At 36.7% G+C, this 15335-nt stretch overlaps 2 protein-coding genes across 2 annotated transcripts; one reads left to right on the top strand and one right to left on the bottom strand.

The window, feature by feature from the left end:
- Positions 1-5946: 5946 nt before the first annotated feature.
- On the top strand, positions 5947-6746 carry LOC111921808 (non-specific lipid transfer protein GPI-anchored 30). Its single transcript, XM_023917391.2, has 2 exons — positions 5947-6404; positions 6497-6746. Exons 1-2 carry the CDS (start codon positions 6020-6022, stop codon positions 6580-6582), a joined length of 471 nt encoding a protein of 156 aa, XP_023773159.1. The 5' UTR covers positions 5947-6019; the 3' UTR covers positions 6583-6746.
- Positions 6747-10496: 3750 nt separating this feature from the next.
- On the bottom strand, positions 10497-12550 carry LOC111921696 (plant UBX domain-containing protein 1). Its single transcript, XM_023917285.3, has 7 exons — positions 12393-12550; positions 11788-11890; positions 11626-11691; positions 11415-11482; positions 11163-11292; positions 10963-11067; positions 10497-10878 (listed from the first exon to the last, which is right to left on the bottom strand). The coding sequence occupies exons 1-7, from the start codon at positions 12453-12455 to the stop codon at positions 10694-10696; spliced, it is 720 nt and encodes a 239-aa protein (XP_023773053.1). The 5' UTR covers positions 12456-12550; the 3' UTR covers positions 10497-10693.
- Between the last annotated feature and the right edge of the window lie 2785 nt (positions 12551-15335).

The following is a 15335-nucleotide window of genomic DNA, read 5'->3' as shown; positions in this document are numbered from 1 at the left end:
CCCGAGAGCATGCATACATAAGGGTTGTATTATCATAAAACTACATTGCACTATTTTCAAGTACAAAACAACTTTCATTTCGGAAATCATGCATCCAACGGGTTTTCATACATATTTAAAATCCACGTAATATTACTACTTAAGAATACGATAACATTTATACATTTTGGTCCAAAGGGACTAAGACCACATTCCATTTTACTAAGAAAATATAGAATTTTCTGGAGGAACATACGAACATTTTCAAGGAACAAAGAACTTATTTTCTAAAACAAACTACTTATGAACCCACCAACTTAAATGTTGATACACTTTCAAAATTACTTGTATTCTCAAGAAACCAGTAGGCAGGTACACGTGCAGGCTTTCAAGAAGACGGAGCATAATAGCTTCTATTCTTAGTTTTTACTATATACATTTGGAAGTCATTCAAGCTATGTTTCAAATACAATGTAAATACCATGTTATCAATACAATGGTTGTTGTTTCTTTGATTACTATTATTCAATTGTGATGATATTGTATATGACGTCCTTTTCCCCCGAACGTTTCCGCTGTCTCGGTTTGGGGGTGTGACAATCACTTAATGGCTCTGAGGATCTGTTCTTGAGCAAAACATAGTGCCAAATTTTTAGGCATGAAAACGTAATTGCTCGTTTTTCGAGTTAATTATATATTGTTAGGGTGTATGATAGTTTGTATGAATGTATGATAGTTTAGTGATTAGTAAATCCCAAATTTGTGCCCGATTTTTGCCATGGAAATATCGTTTCTGCTAAGAACAAATCCGCATAGGTGTTTTGCTCAAGAACAGATCCACAGAGCCCCATCTAAGGATCGATGTTCATCTCTGCGAAATTATTATTATTTTTTATTTTGATCTTATATGCAAAAAGGATTATTAAGTAACAAAATTTATTAAAAAGGATTATTAAGTAACAAAAATTATTTAAAATCCCAGTTCCTTGAGTGCTTGATCAAGTCGGATGCTCTACGATCTTGGAGCCTGTCGCAACCCATATAAGGATTTGGTTAGACGGTAGACCAAATGTTCCTTCCAAGGTTCTAAATGGCGTGAGGCGTGGCGTGGCGGAAAGGTCAAGCCTCAAGCTTAACGAGCCATGGCGAGCCATGACGTTTTTCAAGGCGTGATGTAAGGCGGCGATTTTGTATTAATTTAAAATTATATTACCACATAAATATAAATTTATATTAAATATAACTACTTTTTAGAAGTGTTAGATCAATAACTAGTAACAAAATTTTAACAAAAACCACAATACTTGTATCTCCGATTAGAAAAGACATAACAAAGAGCAAAAAACTGTGTCTCAAAGGAAAAAACACGCGCCATAACATGCCATAACGCGCCATGGCACGCCATATCACGCCTTGTCACGCGCCACGCCTAACAGCAACGTTATGAGACTTTTTGTAACGGCGGAGCCACGCCTCACGCCATGGCGCGCCTTTTAGAACACTAGTTCCTTCCTTTTAATCTGAAAACCGTTTGGTTGGGATACATAAACTTCTTGTAACTCACCATTTAAGAAGGCTAATTTCACGTCTAAGTGATGAACTCCCCAACCCTCTTTAGTTGCTATGGTTAGTAACAGTTGGATCATTTCCAAACGAGCTACCGACATAAAAAACTCATCGTAATCAATTCGTTTTTGTTGTACAAATCCCTTCGCGACTAACCGAACTTTGTGTTGTTTAATATTTACCATTTACATCCTTTTTTTGCTTGAAGACTCATTTCAAACCGATTGGTTTTTTACCTTTCGGAAGGTAAGTAAGTCTCCACATTTGATTCTTAACAATTGAATCAAGTTCCTTCTTCATTGCTTCCCGCCAGGCCTGATCATTTGTTGCCTCTGAGTAACTCGTTGGTTCTTCACCAAAAAACAATAACTCTTCTGGCTCAAGTTCTATTGGCTCTGTCTCGCCATAGATTCCAAAAAAATTTCAAAAACCTCGAACGGGCTATTATCATATCTAGAGGGGCTCTTGTTTTGGTGTGTCTCATTTGATGCATTGTCTGATAAGTAACCAGGTGATGTGAATGGTGGTGATGGTGGAGCATTCACATTGTCTTGATGGGTAGGGTTTTAAACATAGCCGCCAATTATTTGCTGGTGGGCTTCTCTTCCATATTTATTATTAATAAATGTTTGAAACCAAGACCGGCCTGATATGGAGAAGAAGACAATAACATGGTGTTGTTAAACAAAGAGAATGTGTTTTCGAGAAAAAAATGAGGCAAAGAATGAGAAGGACGAAGATATATGGTATTTAGATAATGGGGCAAGCAAGAGTTCGTGAGTTTTTTTCCGAGCTTGATGAAAACATTACCGGGCAGGTACGGTTTGGTGAAGGGTCTAGAGTTCAAATAGCGGGAAAGGGTTCGGTTTTGTTGCAATGCAAAAATGGTGAACAACAATTGATCACTGGTGTGTATTTCATCCCAACATTATGTAGCAACATCTTAAATCTGGGACAACTGACTGAAATTGTGTATAAAATCGAAATGTTTTAGGAGTACTTGAGCGTACACGATGAAGGCGGTCGTTTAATTATGAAGGTGCTAAGATAAAAGAACTGGTTGTATAAGATAGTGCTTCAAACCTCTAAACCCGTGATCTCTTAGCAAGTCTTGATGACACATCATGGTTGTGGCATGCCAGACTAGGCCACATAAATTTTCAAATTATAGAGTCCATGGTAATGAAAAACTTGGTGCGGGGTGTTCCACGCATAAGGCGTCCTGCACAAATATGTGAAGGGTGTATGGTATTAGTTGACGATTACAGTCGTTATATGTGGGTTTCAATGATAAAGACGAATGATGAAGCCTTTGCAACCTTCAAAAGTTTTAAGACACATGTGAAAAATGAAAGCATTTTCAAATTGAAGGGCATGAGAACTGATCGGGGAGGAGAGTTCACCGCCCAACAGTTCACTGTATTTTGCAAACAACATGGAATCAAGAGACAACTAACAACTCCATACGCACCACCACAAAACGACATGGTGGAACGTTGAAACCGTACCACCCTTGAGGCTACAAGGTCCCTTTTGAAATCAATGAGTGTACCAGACATGATGTGGGGGGAGGTTGTCCATCATGCAGTCTGCTTGTTAAATCGTATTCTGACAAAGGGGGTGAAGGGTATGGCTCCATATGAAGGGTGGAAAGGAAAGAAACTGGAGCATTTGAAAGTCTTTGGGTGCATTGGACATGTGAAGAAGCCGGCTAATCATTCCACAAAACTAAGTGATCGGAGTACGATGATGGTGCATTTGGGAACGGAACCAGGAAGTAAAGAAAATAGAGTTGTGGTTACACGTGATGTTTTTGAAGAGAAAAAAAAGTGGGATTGGTTCGTGGCTTGAGGAGATGAGCCCACATCATACCAGTCTTGGTTTCAAACATTTATTAATAATAAATATGGAAGAGAAGCCCACCAGCAAACAATTGGCGGCCATGTTGAAAACCCTACCCATCAAGGCAACGTGAATGTCCCGCCATCACCACCATTCACATCACCTGGTTACGTATCGGACAATGCATCAAATGATACAATGCAAAGTTTAGTTGTGCAGGACGCCTTATGCGTGGAACACCCCACACCAAGTTTTTCCGTACCATGGACTCTATAATTTGAAATTTTATGTGGCCTAGTCTGGCATGCCACAACCATGTTGTGTCATCAAGACTTGCTAAGAGATCACGGGTTTAGAGGTTTGAAGCACGATCTTATACAACCGGTTCTTTTATCTTAGCACCTTCATAATTAAACGACCGCCTTCATCGTGTACTCTCAAGTACTCCTGAAACATTTCGATTTTATACTCAATTTCAGTCAGTTGTCCCAAACTTAAGATGTTGCTACATAAAGTTGGTATGAAATACACATTAGTGATCAATTGTTGTTCACCATTTTTGCATTGCAACAAAATCGAACACTTTCCCGCTATTTGAACTCTAGACCCTTCACCAAACCGTACCTGCCCGGTAATGTTTTCATTAAGCTCGGCAAAAAAACTCACGAACTATTGTCCTATGTTTGCTTGCCCCATTATCTAAATACCATATATCTTCGCCCCTCTCATTCTTTGCCTCATTTTTTCTCGAAAACACATTCTCTTTGTTTAAGGCAAGTTCCTCTTCTTGTGTCTGAGTTAAGTTAGCTTCATCTCCATTCTTCTTTGGTGCTTTACATTCAGACGCGTAATGGCCATATTCTTCACAGTTGAAGCATTTTATATGCTTCTTATCTCTACCCTTCTGATAGTTGTTCCCTGTATTTTTCTGCCATCTGGAACCTCCACGTCCTCCCTTACCCCTAGTACTCCCTCTGCCACGTCCACCATTCTGTCCACCTCTGTCATGGGACGCTGAACCACGAACTCCCCCATTCGATGAACTTCCACCTAAAGTTTTCTGCACAGTTTGACCGTCGGTTGTAGAAAGAAGAAGACTTCCCTTCGTGCTTGCAATCCCACTCAGGAGTCGAATGCGATCCTCATACGCCTTGAGTCTACCAATGGCTTCTTCAAACGACATAGTATCGATGTCCGAGTACTGTTCGATAGATGCACCAGTTGGAGATACTTATCTGGTACCAAGTCGAGAAGCTTTCTAACTAATACTTCATCTTCAAGGGTATCGCTAAGGCTGCTGTAGTTTGAGATCACACCGCTCAATTTACCCGCGAACTCGTCTATAGACTCTTCGTCTTTCATTCGCAACGCCTCAAACTCGCTTTTAAGAGTATGTAATCTTGCCTTTTGTACTCGATCAACACCAATATACCTTGTTTTTAAAGAATCCCACACCTCCTTTGTTGTCTTCTTCTTTGCCATCTGTAACAAGATGTGTTCTGGTATTGCTTGGAAAAGAAAAGCCCGAGCCGACTTGTTCTTTTTCTCATCCACAACTACTCCCTCTACTGGTTCAATGGATTCCCATATCCCTGGGCATCCATTATAGCTTCCATCTTGATCGCCCACGTGGTGTAGTTCGTGGGAGTCAAGATCGGACATTGAAATGGCACTCCACCATTCTCTCTTGTAACAAGTTGGCTGGATGATAACATGGATTTGTAGCGGATGTATTTGGGCATGAACCGTATGCTCTGATACCAAATGTTGGAAATCAAACAGCATGAGATCAAGCTACACACTCAAACATGTAAATTGAGTTAGGAATCAGAGGTACACACACATGGAAGAACTTTAGGAAGTTTTTTATTCTTATGCTCTATTAACAGTAAAACAGAGATTAGAAATTTATAGACCACTACATTGAAAGCTGAAATAAAAAGCTTTAAACTAAAGAATTAACACTGAAATACTTTACTACCTGGTTAACCACATTCACCTAATAATATGGTAACCACTTATTCATTTTTAATGCATTAAACACTGAGTTAAACATGAACCAAATCATGATTAATTTCAACAACCGAATCCACAACAAAGTGCAAACATAAATACGACTTAAGAAGATGTAAATAAAATGGACCAAACTTATGATTTTGAATAAAGTACAAGGTCCAAATTTTTAATTTACTCTCATTTCTATTAACAAATTCTGCACCAACTCCTTTTCCAAATAGTGATCAATACTCAATACGGTAGATCTGTGATTCATTAAATAGTTCTCCAATTTGAAAAGTGGGTAACATGTAGCTTTACAACTGCAAAGAATTTCTAGAAACATGATCATTTGTTAATTCTACCACAAATAATATAATAATAGTTGGCATCGTCTCTATCTATTTCTATTTGGGGTTTGGGTAGTTCAACCTATTTGGGAAGCTCCGTGACAGTTTGTGCATTTAATATAAAAAGTCAACATGCTCTCAGTTTGATCAACTACGTTCACCAACAAATATCATGCATCATCCCCTATTTGTATGTGTGTATTATATCTAAATCCTCACAAAGATTCAAAGAAATTAATATATAGCTGATAGAAAAGAAAGAGAAACAAATCACGTAAGAGTTGGAAATGAAGGTTTCGATGCAAGGTATGTTGTTGATAATAATGATAACGTTGGCAGGGGTATTTATGGAAGAAGGAAACGCACAAGGAAGCGGTGGTGGTGGTGGTGGTGGTGGTGGTGGCTCAGCCTGCCTGAATCAGCTAATTCCTTGCCTGAACTATCTGAATAATCAAGGGCAGGGACAGGATCCCCCTGATAGCTGTTGTGATCCATTGAAATCAGTGATAAAATCCAATCCAGAGTGCTTATGTAGTATGATAAGCAATCAAGGTACTAAAAATGCTGAGAATGCTGGTATCAATGTCACTAAGGCCCAAGAATTACCAGCAAGATGTGGTCAACGTGTCAACCCGATCTCATGCATCACCTCCACCTCTAAGACTACTCCAGGTATCACCATCATATATACATTCCCCCCGGCCTTTTTCTATCTTTCTTGTTTCTCTTCAGTAAACTAAGTATAATCTTCATGTGTGTTTCAGGTACAAGTGATTCCCAAAGCTTAGGAAATTCCATGGTCTACTTGTTGTACCCGTTGATGCTAATTATCGCAGCTGTATATGCTTGATTTTATTTTTTTGTTGCATGATTAAGCCGAATGTACACTTGAGTTGCCGCTTTGTTCTTTTTCTTCATTTCAACTAGTTATTGATTACTAGTATTACCAACAGACAGTGTATGGATCTATGGAGCTTCTAATTATAATGAGGTTATGTACGTAATTTGAGTTAATTTGTGTGAATTCCCAACAAATACGTGTGTTAAATGTCATGAAAAACTCCCTCAAATCATCATCTTACATTTTGCTCCTGACATAACCAAATATATATATATATATATATATATATATATATATATATATATATATATATATATATATATATATATATATATATATATATATATATATATATATATATATATATATATGTGCACATCATTTGAATGAATAAAACCTTGGCAATGGAGATGAAAGAGTGCAGGGAAAGATCACCAGAAGCTCCAAGCACAATAATTGATAGGCACCTTGTGACTGTGTCCGTTCTATAGTTAAGGCTTGAAAGATGAAGTATATCACGTACGCTTGATTATACAGAACAAACAAAACAAACTAACTAGAAATAATTCGAAAGAAAATCAGTTACTTATCATCAGAAATACAATCAAATTTCACAAATGAGATTAAACATAAACAGTGTTATACTAAACCTATAAGTTAGCAAAGACAATTTACCAATTCTTCTCTAAATTTCAGTTAATAACCATAGAGATTTATATATAACCAAAAGAATGCTATGCATTCTAAACTGTACATAGTGATAGGAGAGAAATGTAGTGGAGTGGACTTTATCAAAATGAATTCAATATATGACCAAAAAAGCAGTTCAAATCTAGCAATATTATTTCAAACATAGTATTTACCTGATCACAACACGATGTCAAGTGAAGATCAATTAAATCATGATAACTGAAATCAATAATCTCTAAATTCGTGAGGTATTGCGAGCTCGCTGATGTTATTAATCGTGATTAGAAGGATAGCTCTAAGGAATCTGAAACTGTTAGGACACTGTGTTCTTCACCGACGAACAGATATGTAGTGATTGCCGGACGTTTTCCGCTTATTGGACCGACTGTCGTAGACGACGCATATGTCCTGTATATTGTTTTCGGTATATGGCTTCATCCCATAACTTTGTTTAAATGAAAGAGCATTTTAAACCCAGAAGTTCGTATAATAGACATGTTTGCTCCCTCAAATAAGTTTCTTCTTCAAAGAGTCCTTGGCTCTTTAGCAAATTTTAATTACAAATGATCACATAAAGCTAAATATGCTCTATTATAATTCGAAGTAAGTCTCTATAAGCTTGAACTTAACTTATAATATGTTCCGAATTTGCTTTTTGTCCTCAAACTCGACAAAAACGATTTGAAATAACCTGTAAATAAACTTATTAACCGTTTGGAGCCCTAAGTCTAACAAGTGGATGTATATTTTTCTTTGACAAAATTACAAAAATGGCCCCTATAGTATGCAATTTTTTGGGGTTTTAGTCAAAACCTCGACTTTTTTGGATTAGTGGTCCTTTTAGCCATGTTTTTATGTAAATTTGGTCCCTTGTAAAATTGAAATGACTAATTTAAATGAAAAAGAAATTAATTAATTAATTTGGGCCCACATCCTCTCTCTCTCTCTCTCTCTCTCTCTCTCTCTCTCTCTCAAATAAACCACTGAAGACGCAATGTTTTTGATGATCTCCACCCTTGAATAACCCATCATCGTCGACGATTCTTCCTTCCCCCCTCACCACACAACTGTCGTCTACTTCCTCCCCCCACACCGTCGCCGCCTGCTCCTTCCCTTCTTTTGCCCTAACCTGTTTTCCCTCTCATCGCCGCCAATAGGCCTGCTCCTTCCCTTCTTTTCCCTAAATCCTCACATGAACTCACCGATTTCTCTCCATCAGGCACCAATGACAAACTTTGGAAAGCACAACTATTTTTGCTTGGAATTCATCAATATAGCTCCCGCAACCCAGTTCGTGTTCTTGACTCTAGTAAACAAACCCCAAATCCACTGCAACCTGGAGAAGTTTTTTCTTACGTTTTTTAGAACTTGAACAGAGAAGGGGAATCGATGCTCGACCCAGGATATTCAGTGGGAGCACGTGATGACGCCATTACGGGTGCAGGTGTTGGAGCATTATGCTTCTTTGACCGAAGACTAACCAATGTGGGTGGGGAACTCACTGGCTCTACAACAGGTTTTATTTTGATTTTAGGCAAGACCTATGATGTTTCCCCTTTTTGTATCTGGAAAAATCAATTCCAAAATTGGTTTGTACAGGGGTGGGGAACTGTTGGGAGATGAAGGTGAAAGAATGGTATGATGTGTTTGATCGTAGGTGCAACAGGTCGGTCCGGTGTTTGATATTTGGTTTCATCAGCATGTATGTGTGTGTGTTGAATCAAGTTCACCAGTCTGTGAAACCTCATAACAAGTTGAATCGATGTGTGCAGTTTGTTGAACGATGTGTTGTGCGATGAATATGTTTATCGAATCTGAGAACTTAGGATTTTTTTTCAAGGTTCATCAATGTATGTATGTTGAATAATAGTTCATCTTTGTGTCTTTTGAATCATGGCTTTTTCCTTGATCAGATTTCGACACTACCTCATCAGATTTGGGTTCATTAGTTTGGGATGATAACGGAGAGAGAGAGAGAGAGAGAGAGAGAGAGAGAGAGAGAGAGAGAGAGAGAGAGAGAGAGAGAGAGAGAGAGAGAGAGAGAGGTGGCCCCACTTTTTTAATTATTAAAATAAATAGAAAACAATTAGATTTTAAAAGAATGAAAGAAAAATGAAAAATAAATACCCCAAGGGCATTACAGTCATTTCAGTTTACTGGGGGGCCAAAAACGCAATGAAACTACCTCAAAAGGACCACCAATCCAAAAAAGTTGTGATTTGGACTAAAACCCCAAAAAAATGCATACCACAGGGACCATTTTTGCAATTTTGTCTTTTTCTTTGAAATCAACTATGATAAATTACTTGATTGTATTTTTTTTAATTGTTGGTTGAGAGATTATCAGTTTGAACTGTTTTGTAATTTATTTTTCTATAAATCAAAGCTTGTATTTGTCTTTTTATTGATGAAATGGAATAATTGCATAAATTTGCAACCAAAGAAAAAAAAATCATCTTGGCCACTGTTTATCTATCTTGGGTTGGCTCTTTAGCAGATTTTGTTTGCTTAGTAAAGAAATAGATCTATGATCACATGTGGCTTAAATGTTCGCTTTATCTGTTTGCATTGAACAACTGTATATATAAAACATGATAAAGTTGATTTTACTAATTGAGGTTTAAATTTTTTAAAAATCTTGCTATGCATTTAGCACCAAATTAGTTAAGGTTATACATTTGGTTTTCTTTGTGCATTTGTTTCCAAGTCATTGACTTTGATGTGAATGATAGGTACAGCCCAACAAGACATAGTAGGTCAGTCAAGACACAATGACAGAGACAAATGTACGCATTAAGGGACTGCCACATAGCTAAAGACAAATTTAAGAGGTCAAATATAATGTGTTTAAACAAAAAAAAAATGATACAAAATGAATGGACATTGCATGAATCCAATCGGACATAATGGAAAACAAATAATAAATATCCGACTGTTAAAACCAATCTAATCCAATGTTCAATAGGATCAGTTCAGTAATCTATTTCTATTTGAGTTTGACCCATTAATAACCAAGCCAAAACGATTTTTAGAAGCTTGTGGAATTGCTGCCAAAATAAAACAATTTCCAAGAGTAAATATAAATTTATATCTTCAATCATTTGTTGTAACTAATTATCTTATTAGCATTTTCAAAACGTCTATATATGTATCACCTTGTGAATGCACATCCTAAAACTCCCTTAACAAAACTTATATACAATAACGTTACATCTATTAACATAAAAGACAAGTTGAAATTAAATTAGTTCCAAACAATGAATTGATAAACACTTGGTAATACTTTACAATTACAACTTAAACCTTAACAAGAAAATCAATAAAGATGATCTCCATTCTCCCCTTCTAATAGTGCTTTACAAACCAAATAAAGTTCCATTTAGATTACAATTTATAAAAGACTTTTTTTTTTTTTTTTTACCTTGAAATGTCACATTTTCAACCATTTTGGCTTCACCATTTTCTTCTCGCCAGCTGGCTTCTGTACTGGAGTAGCAGCCATCACAACAGGCTCGGGAGCAGGTTGATCAGGGTCGGGTATAAGGCTGTCTAGATCTTTTAAAGCCATGACATCCTCTTTAAGAAATGGGCCTTGTGCAACAATAGTATCATCACCTTCACATACAAACAGACCATTTCATCAAGCTTTATACAATATTTTATTTAGATATTGTAGGAGAATGCACAACAAGTATCAACCTTGTGGTAGGTCATATGAAAAATAGACGATTGCACCAGGAGCAAAACCAGCAGAATAGAAATCCTGAGACATGTTCTTTATTTGCTTCTTGGGAGGTATAGTATCTGTAAGGGAAAAAAAAGGCCAAGAATGCCCTTATATATAATATATTTATTCATTTTCACTATGCTTTATTAAGTTATATTGTATATATGCTCACATATATAGAAAGGGAGGTCTGGTCGAGCCACAACTTTCACAAGAAGATCAACTAAACTTTGCATTGTCTCTGTTGGGTGGAATGTGGCTTCTAATGTGTGGTTATCTGGGAACCTTACACGAATCACTGCCTGTATATTATATAAATAAATGAATTGATGAAAATAATATAGTTACTTAAAATGATAATCTGAAAATTAAAATTTTACAAAAGATAAAAAGAAGTTGCTTCCTGATTTAAGTTAACATCTACCTTGGTAATTCTTGATCTACTAGCTGCTGTTTCTGCGTCTCGAATTTTCTTTGTTTTCAAATATTTATCTGCTCACAATTGCACATAATGTGTGATGAAAAGAGCAAATATTATAGCAACAATAGCTAATAGAACAGATATATATATATATATATATATATATATATATATATATATATATATATATATATATATATATAATTACACCCACCTTCTTTTTTAGTAGCCAGGATGCGATAATAATCTGCAGTGGTGAATTCCAGGTCATCTGGTTCCTCTGTCCAAATGATAAAGAACATGTTCATGTGAAATCATAAAGCTAACTGTGAAATCAAATAATACTTGTTAGTTACAGGGGAAGTGAACTTCCTACCACTGCCAGAGACATCATTTGATGTTTGGGAGATTGTTGCTGTTGTTGTCTCGAATACACGGATTTCCCGACCATAAGTTTGCTTTGCAGCAACAAGCTTTTCCTGAATTACAACAGATATCATCAACACTAAGTATCATCATTGCAAAACATCAAGCATTATAGATCCAAGATATAATAGCTACAAGAACTTGAGGTCTTGTCTTTTGTTAATTCTTTACTTTTCTTAATGCTTCAATTGATTGTATATTCAAATTCTAGCAGTTCCAAACAAGATAAGGATCAATACAAATAACTTTGTATGTAAGGAACCTAGTAGATATTCCAAATCGAAAAGACAAAAATAAGTTACACAATGTTGTTCTTATGTTCCTGAGTTAATTGATTTTTTATCCGATACTTAAAATAATGTATTGGTCATTGATTATGCTGACCAACAATCTTGAATCGGATAATAATTCTTGAACCCTAATTGATTGATTTTCCGTGATTCTTATGAAATCGATAGGAATACTTTACAGAAGACACAAAGATTCAAACAAGATAAACCCCTATCAGATTCGATCAACGTTACGGAGAAACTAGAACAAAAACGCAACACAAACCATAGCAAGTTGATCAGCAACGGCGAATCTCCTCCGTTTTAGAGCTGGAGAATCAACTAACATCTGCGAACCCAGCAATCGAAGCCTGGGAATATCTCTTGCGTCACGTCTGTCACTGCAGAATTAATTCGCTTGTTTGGGCTGTCGTCTTTTTTATTGTCCCCTGAGCTGATGGACTTGGCGGGCCGGTTACTCCACGGTCCCTCCCATCCATCTGGCCAGGCCCGTATTTCTCTTTTTCTTCTTGGAGTTTTTTTTGTGTTTGTCAAAACATAACAAATTATCACTAGAGAAATGCAACTAAACATATTTCGGTCTAATAAAAGATTAGTATATAACCCGTGGAAATCACAGTTATAAAATTAATTTAATTTTCATAGTAAAAATCCTTAATTATTAATCAATTATTTTAAATAAATTATTAATTAAAAGATATGCAAAAATTTTAAAGTTAGTTATAACTTCAAATTTAACATATAATTAAAAAAAAATAAATGTTTCTATAAAAAGTTTTAAATCTCTTATTTAAAACCTTAACCTCATTAATTGTGATAGTGATTTGCCTAATATATCTTTTGGCACATGGTATAATATTAATGTGGAGTTGTGTTAGAGTGACACATGTCAAAAGGAGATTAAAACTATTCTTTTATTAATATAAGGATTATTCAAATATTTTGAGATTATATTTTTGGGTACTTGTCTAATATTTGCAATCTGATTATTAATGTCTTTTTAATTGTTGATTGTTGATTATGATCTCGATTTGATTATTTTTATACAACATAGGATAGTTTCGTCTCCATGTCAATATTGAATACGAAAGCACGATATCCTCTTTTTGCAATTACTCTTCTTTTTTGGAACAACTATATGTATTAAAAAATGCTAGCTAGAAACTAGCAAATGAATAAACAATTAGTTCACGAGGGGTTTGCATCCACGAAAACAACGGAATCAAACATAAACTCTTTTCTGTAATTCATATTCCCGAAAATTATCGTGTTCTGATACGTCCAAAAAAACCAAATGAAAGTAACACAAATCGTCTCCATAATCACCCTTTGGAAACTTGTTACAACTTGGCTATCAAACCAGTGCAACAAATCTTGAAAAAAATAAAAAAGAGGAACCGATTGGTCTATCCTTGTAACGCCCCATTCCTGCTTGGAAGTTGTAGAAGAGAAGGAAGGAAAGATGACCAATAGAAGAGAAAGGAGATCCATAATCTAGCTTCCATTTGCTACATATTCTGGTAATAAAGTTATCACCTTGCTTATTCTTCCATTAAACCCTCTTTTATGCTTGTTTATGTTTCTCTTGGAACTTTATATGATTCAAACTCGAGAATTGAACTCTCATTAAGGTGGAAACCATAGATCTGGATGTTATTGAGCTCTAGGAGCTCAATGTAGCTACCTTTATGCAAATATAGCCTTGTTCCAAACCCTAAGTGCTTATTATTGGATGGTTTTGGTGTTTAAGCCCCATTCTCTTGTGCATGCACGTAAAGTTGTAAACTTTACGTGTAAAACCAGCCCTAGAAGCCCAAATCTATGAATTGGATGCACTGAAATCGACTTGAATCGACTATATAGTAATGGCATGCATGAGACTCGACGAGTCGGTTCATAATCCCTAATTATTTTCCCCTTTTTAGTGTACGAGTTGGACGAGGGAATGAAGATTTGAATCGGTGAGTTAGGAAGCAGAATTAGAGATGGAGGGACTCGGCGAGTCTACGCCATGACCCGGCGAGTCCAAGGCAATCTTCTTGCCTTAAGAACAGACTCGACGAGTTGTTTATACAACTTGGCGAGTCACAGACTGGACATGTTCATATGATGAAGGAGAACTCGACGAGTTGTTCATACAACTCGGTGAGTCAGATGATAGGGACTCGGTGAGTTGGCGGCCCAACTCGGCGAGTCCGGTCAACTGAAAGTTGACTTTGAACAGGGGTAAAATAGTCATGATACCCTGAGATTAGTTATCAGTATTTGATTTAGTGTTTATGGGATTTGTAGCCGGGGAGTTCCGGAGCAGCAGTCAGACAGTTTCCGATTTAGCATCTCAGCAGCCAGCATTACGAGGTGAGTTTCTTTCCAGTAGGAATGGGTCTACGGCCACAATGTCGGCCCGTTTATTTAGCAGTAGTTCCGGACTTCGGTCCGATGCAGTAGTTCAGTGTGCTTGATGTCTTTGTGATTCAAGCATGTTTTTGTGTTTTGTGTTCCGAACTTCGGTCCAATGCAGTATGCAGTATGTGTTTATGCTAGTAGTTATGATTATGCTATGCTATGTTCATTCAGTTTCCGGACTTCGGTCCGATGCAGAGGGAAAGGCCCTGGTTAGTTCCGGACTTCGGTCCGATGCAGTTTCCGGATTTCGGTCTGATGCAGAGGGCAAGCCCCTGGTTGGTTCCGGACTTCGGTCTGATGTAGTGGGTAAGGCCCAATATGTGTTTATATGCTATTGTATGGTATGTGGTAGTTTGGGAGAGCTCACTAAGTTTCGTGCTTACAGTTTCAGTTTTGGTTTCAGGTACTTCAGCTAGCAAAGGGAAGGGCTCGGGATGATGGCATGGCACACACCGCAGTTTAGCCTGGGAGATTGACTCTTATATTTTGATATGGTCTTGACACTAGTTTTGATTTGATAATTTATTATGACAATAGGGATACACGATTCATGGTTTTTATCTTTTGATATTTGATATTTATGGTTTAGTAATGTTTTAAAAACGAAAATTTTTGGGTTGTATTTTGGGCTGTTACAATCCTAACCGTAATCTTTTTCCAAAGTTGTCGAGCCAAAGTGTATTTTAAGAACAAATGCTCCACATACTCTTGCTCAACACGACAACATGGGTATATCACTGAATCCATATCAACACCTCTTCTATCTAGATTGCATCTAGTAGGTAGCCTATTAAGAATAAGT

Source organism: Lactuca sativa, chromosome 4 (assembly GCF_002870075.4).
Source record: "Lactuca sativa cultivar Salinas chromosome 4, Lsat_Salinas_v11, whole genome shotgun sequence".
NCBI classification, from domain to species: domain Eukaryota; kingdom Viridiplantae; phylum Streptophyta; class Magnoliopsida; order Asterales; family Asteraceae; genus Lactuca; species Lactuca sativa.
This window is presented reverse-complemented; position numbering and strand designations above follow the sequence as displayed.

Coding starts and splice junctions, on each gene's coding strand:
- LOC111921808 (XM_023917391.2), top strand. CDS start 6,020: ATGAAGGTTTCGATGCAAGGTATGTTGTTGATAATAATGATAACGTTG. Junction 6,405..6,496: donor CACCTCTAAGACTACTCCAG/GTATCACCATCA, acceptor TGTGTGTTTCAG/GTACAAGTGATTCCCAAAGC.
- LOC111921696 (XM_023917285.3), bottom strand. CDS start 12,455: ATGTTAGTTGATTCTCCAGCTCTAAAACGGAGGAGATTCGCCGTTGCT. Junction 11,692..11,787: donor AAATGATGTCTCTGGCAGTG/GTAGGAAGTTCA, acceptor TCATTTGGACAG/AGGAACCAGATGACCTGGAA. Junction 10,879..10,962: donor TTCATATGACCTACCACAAG/GTTGATACTTGT, acceptor TTGTATGTGAAG/GTGATGATACTATTGTTGCA.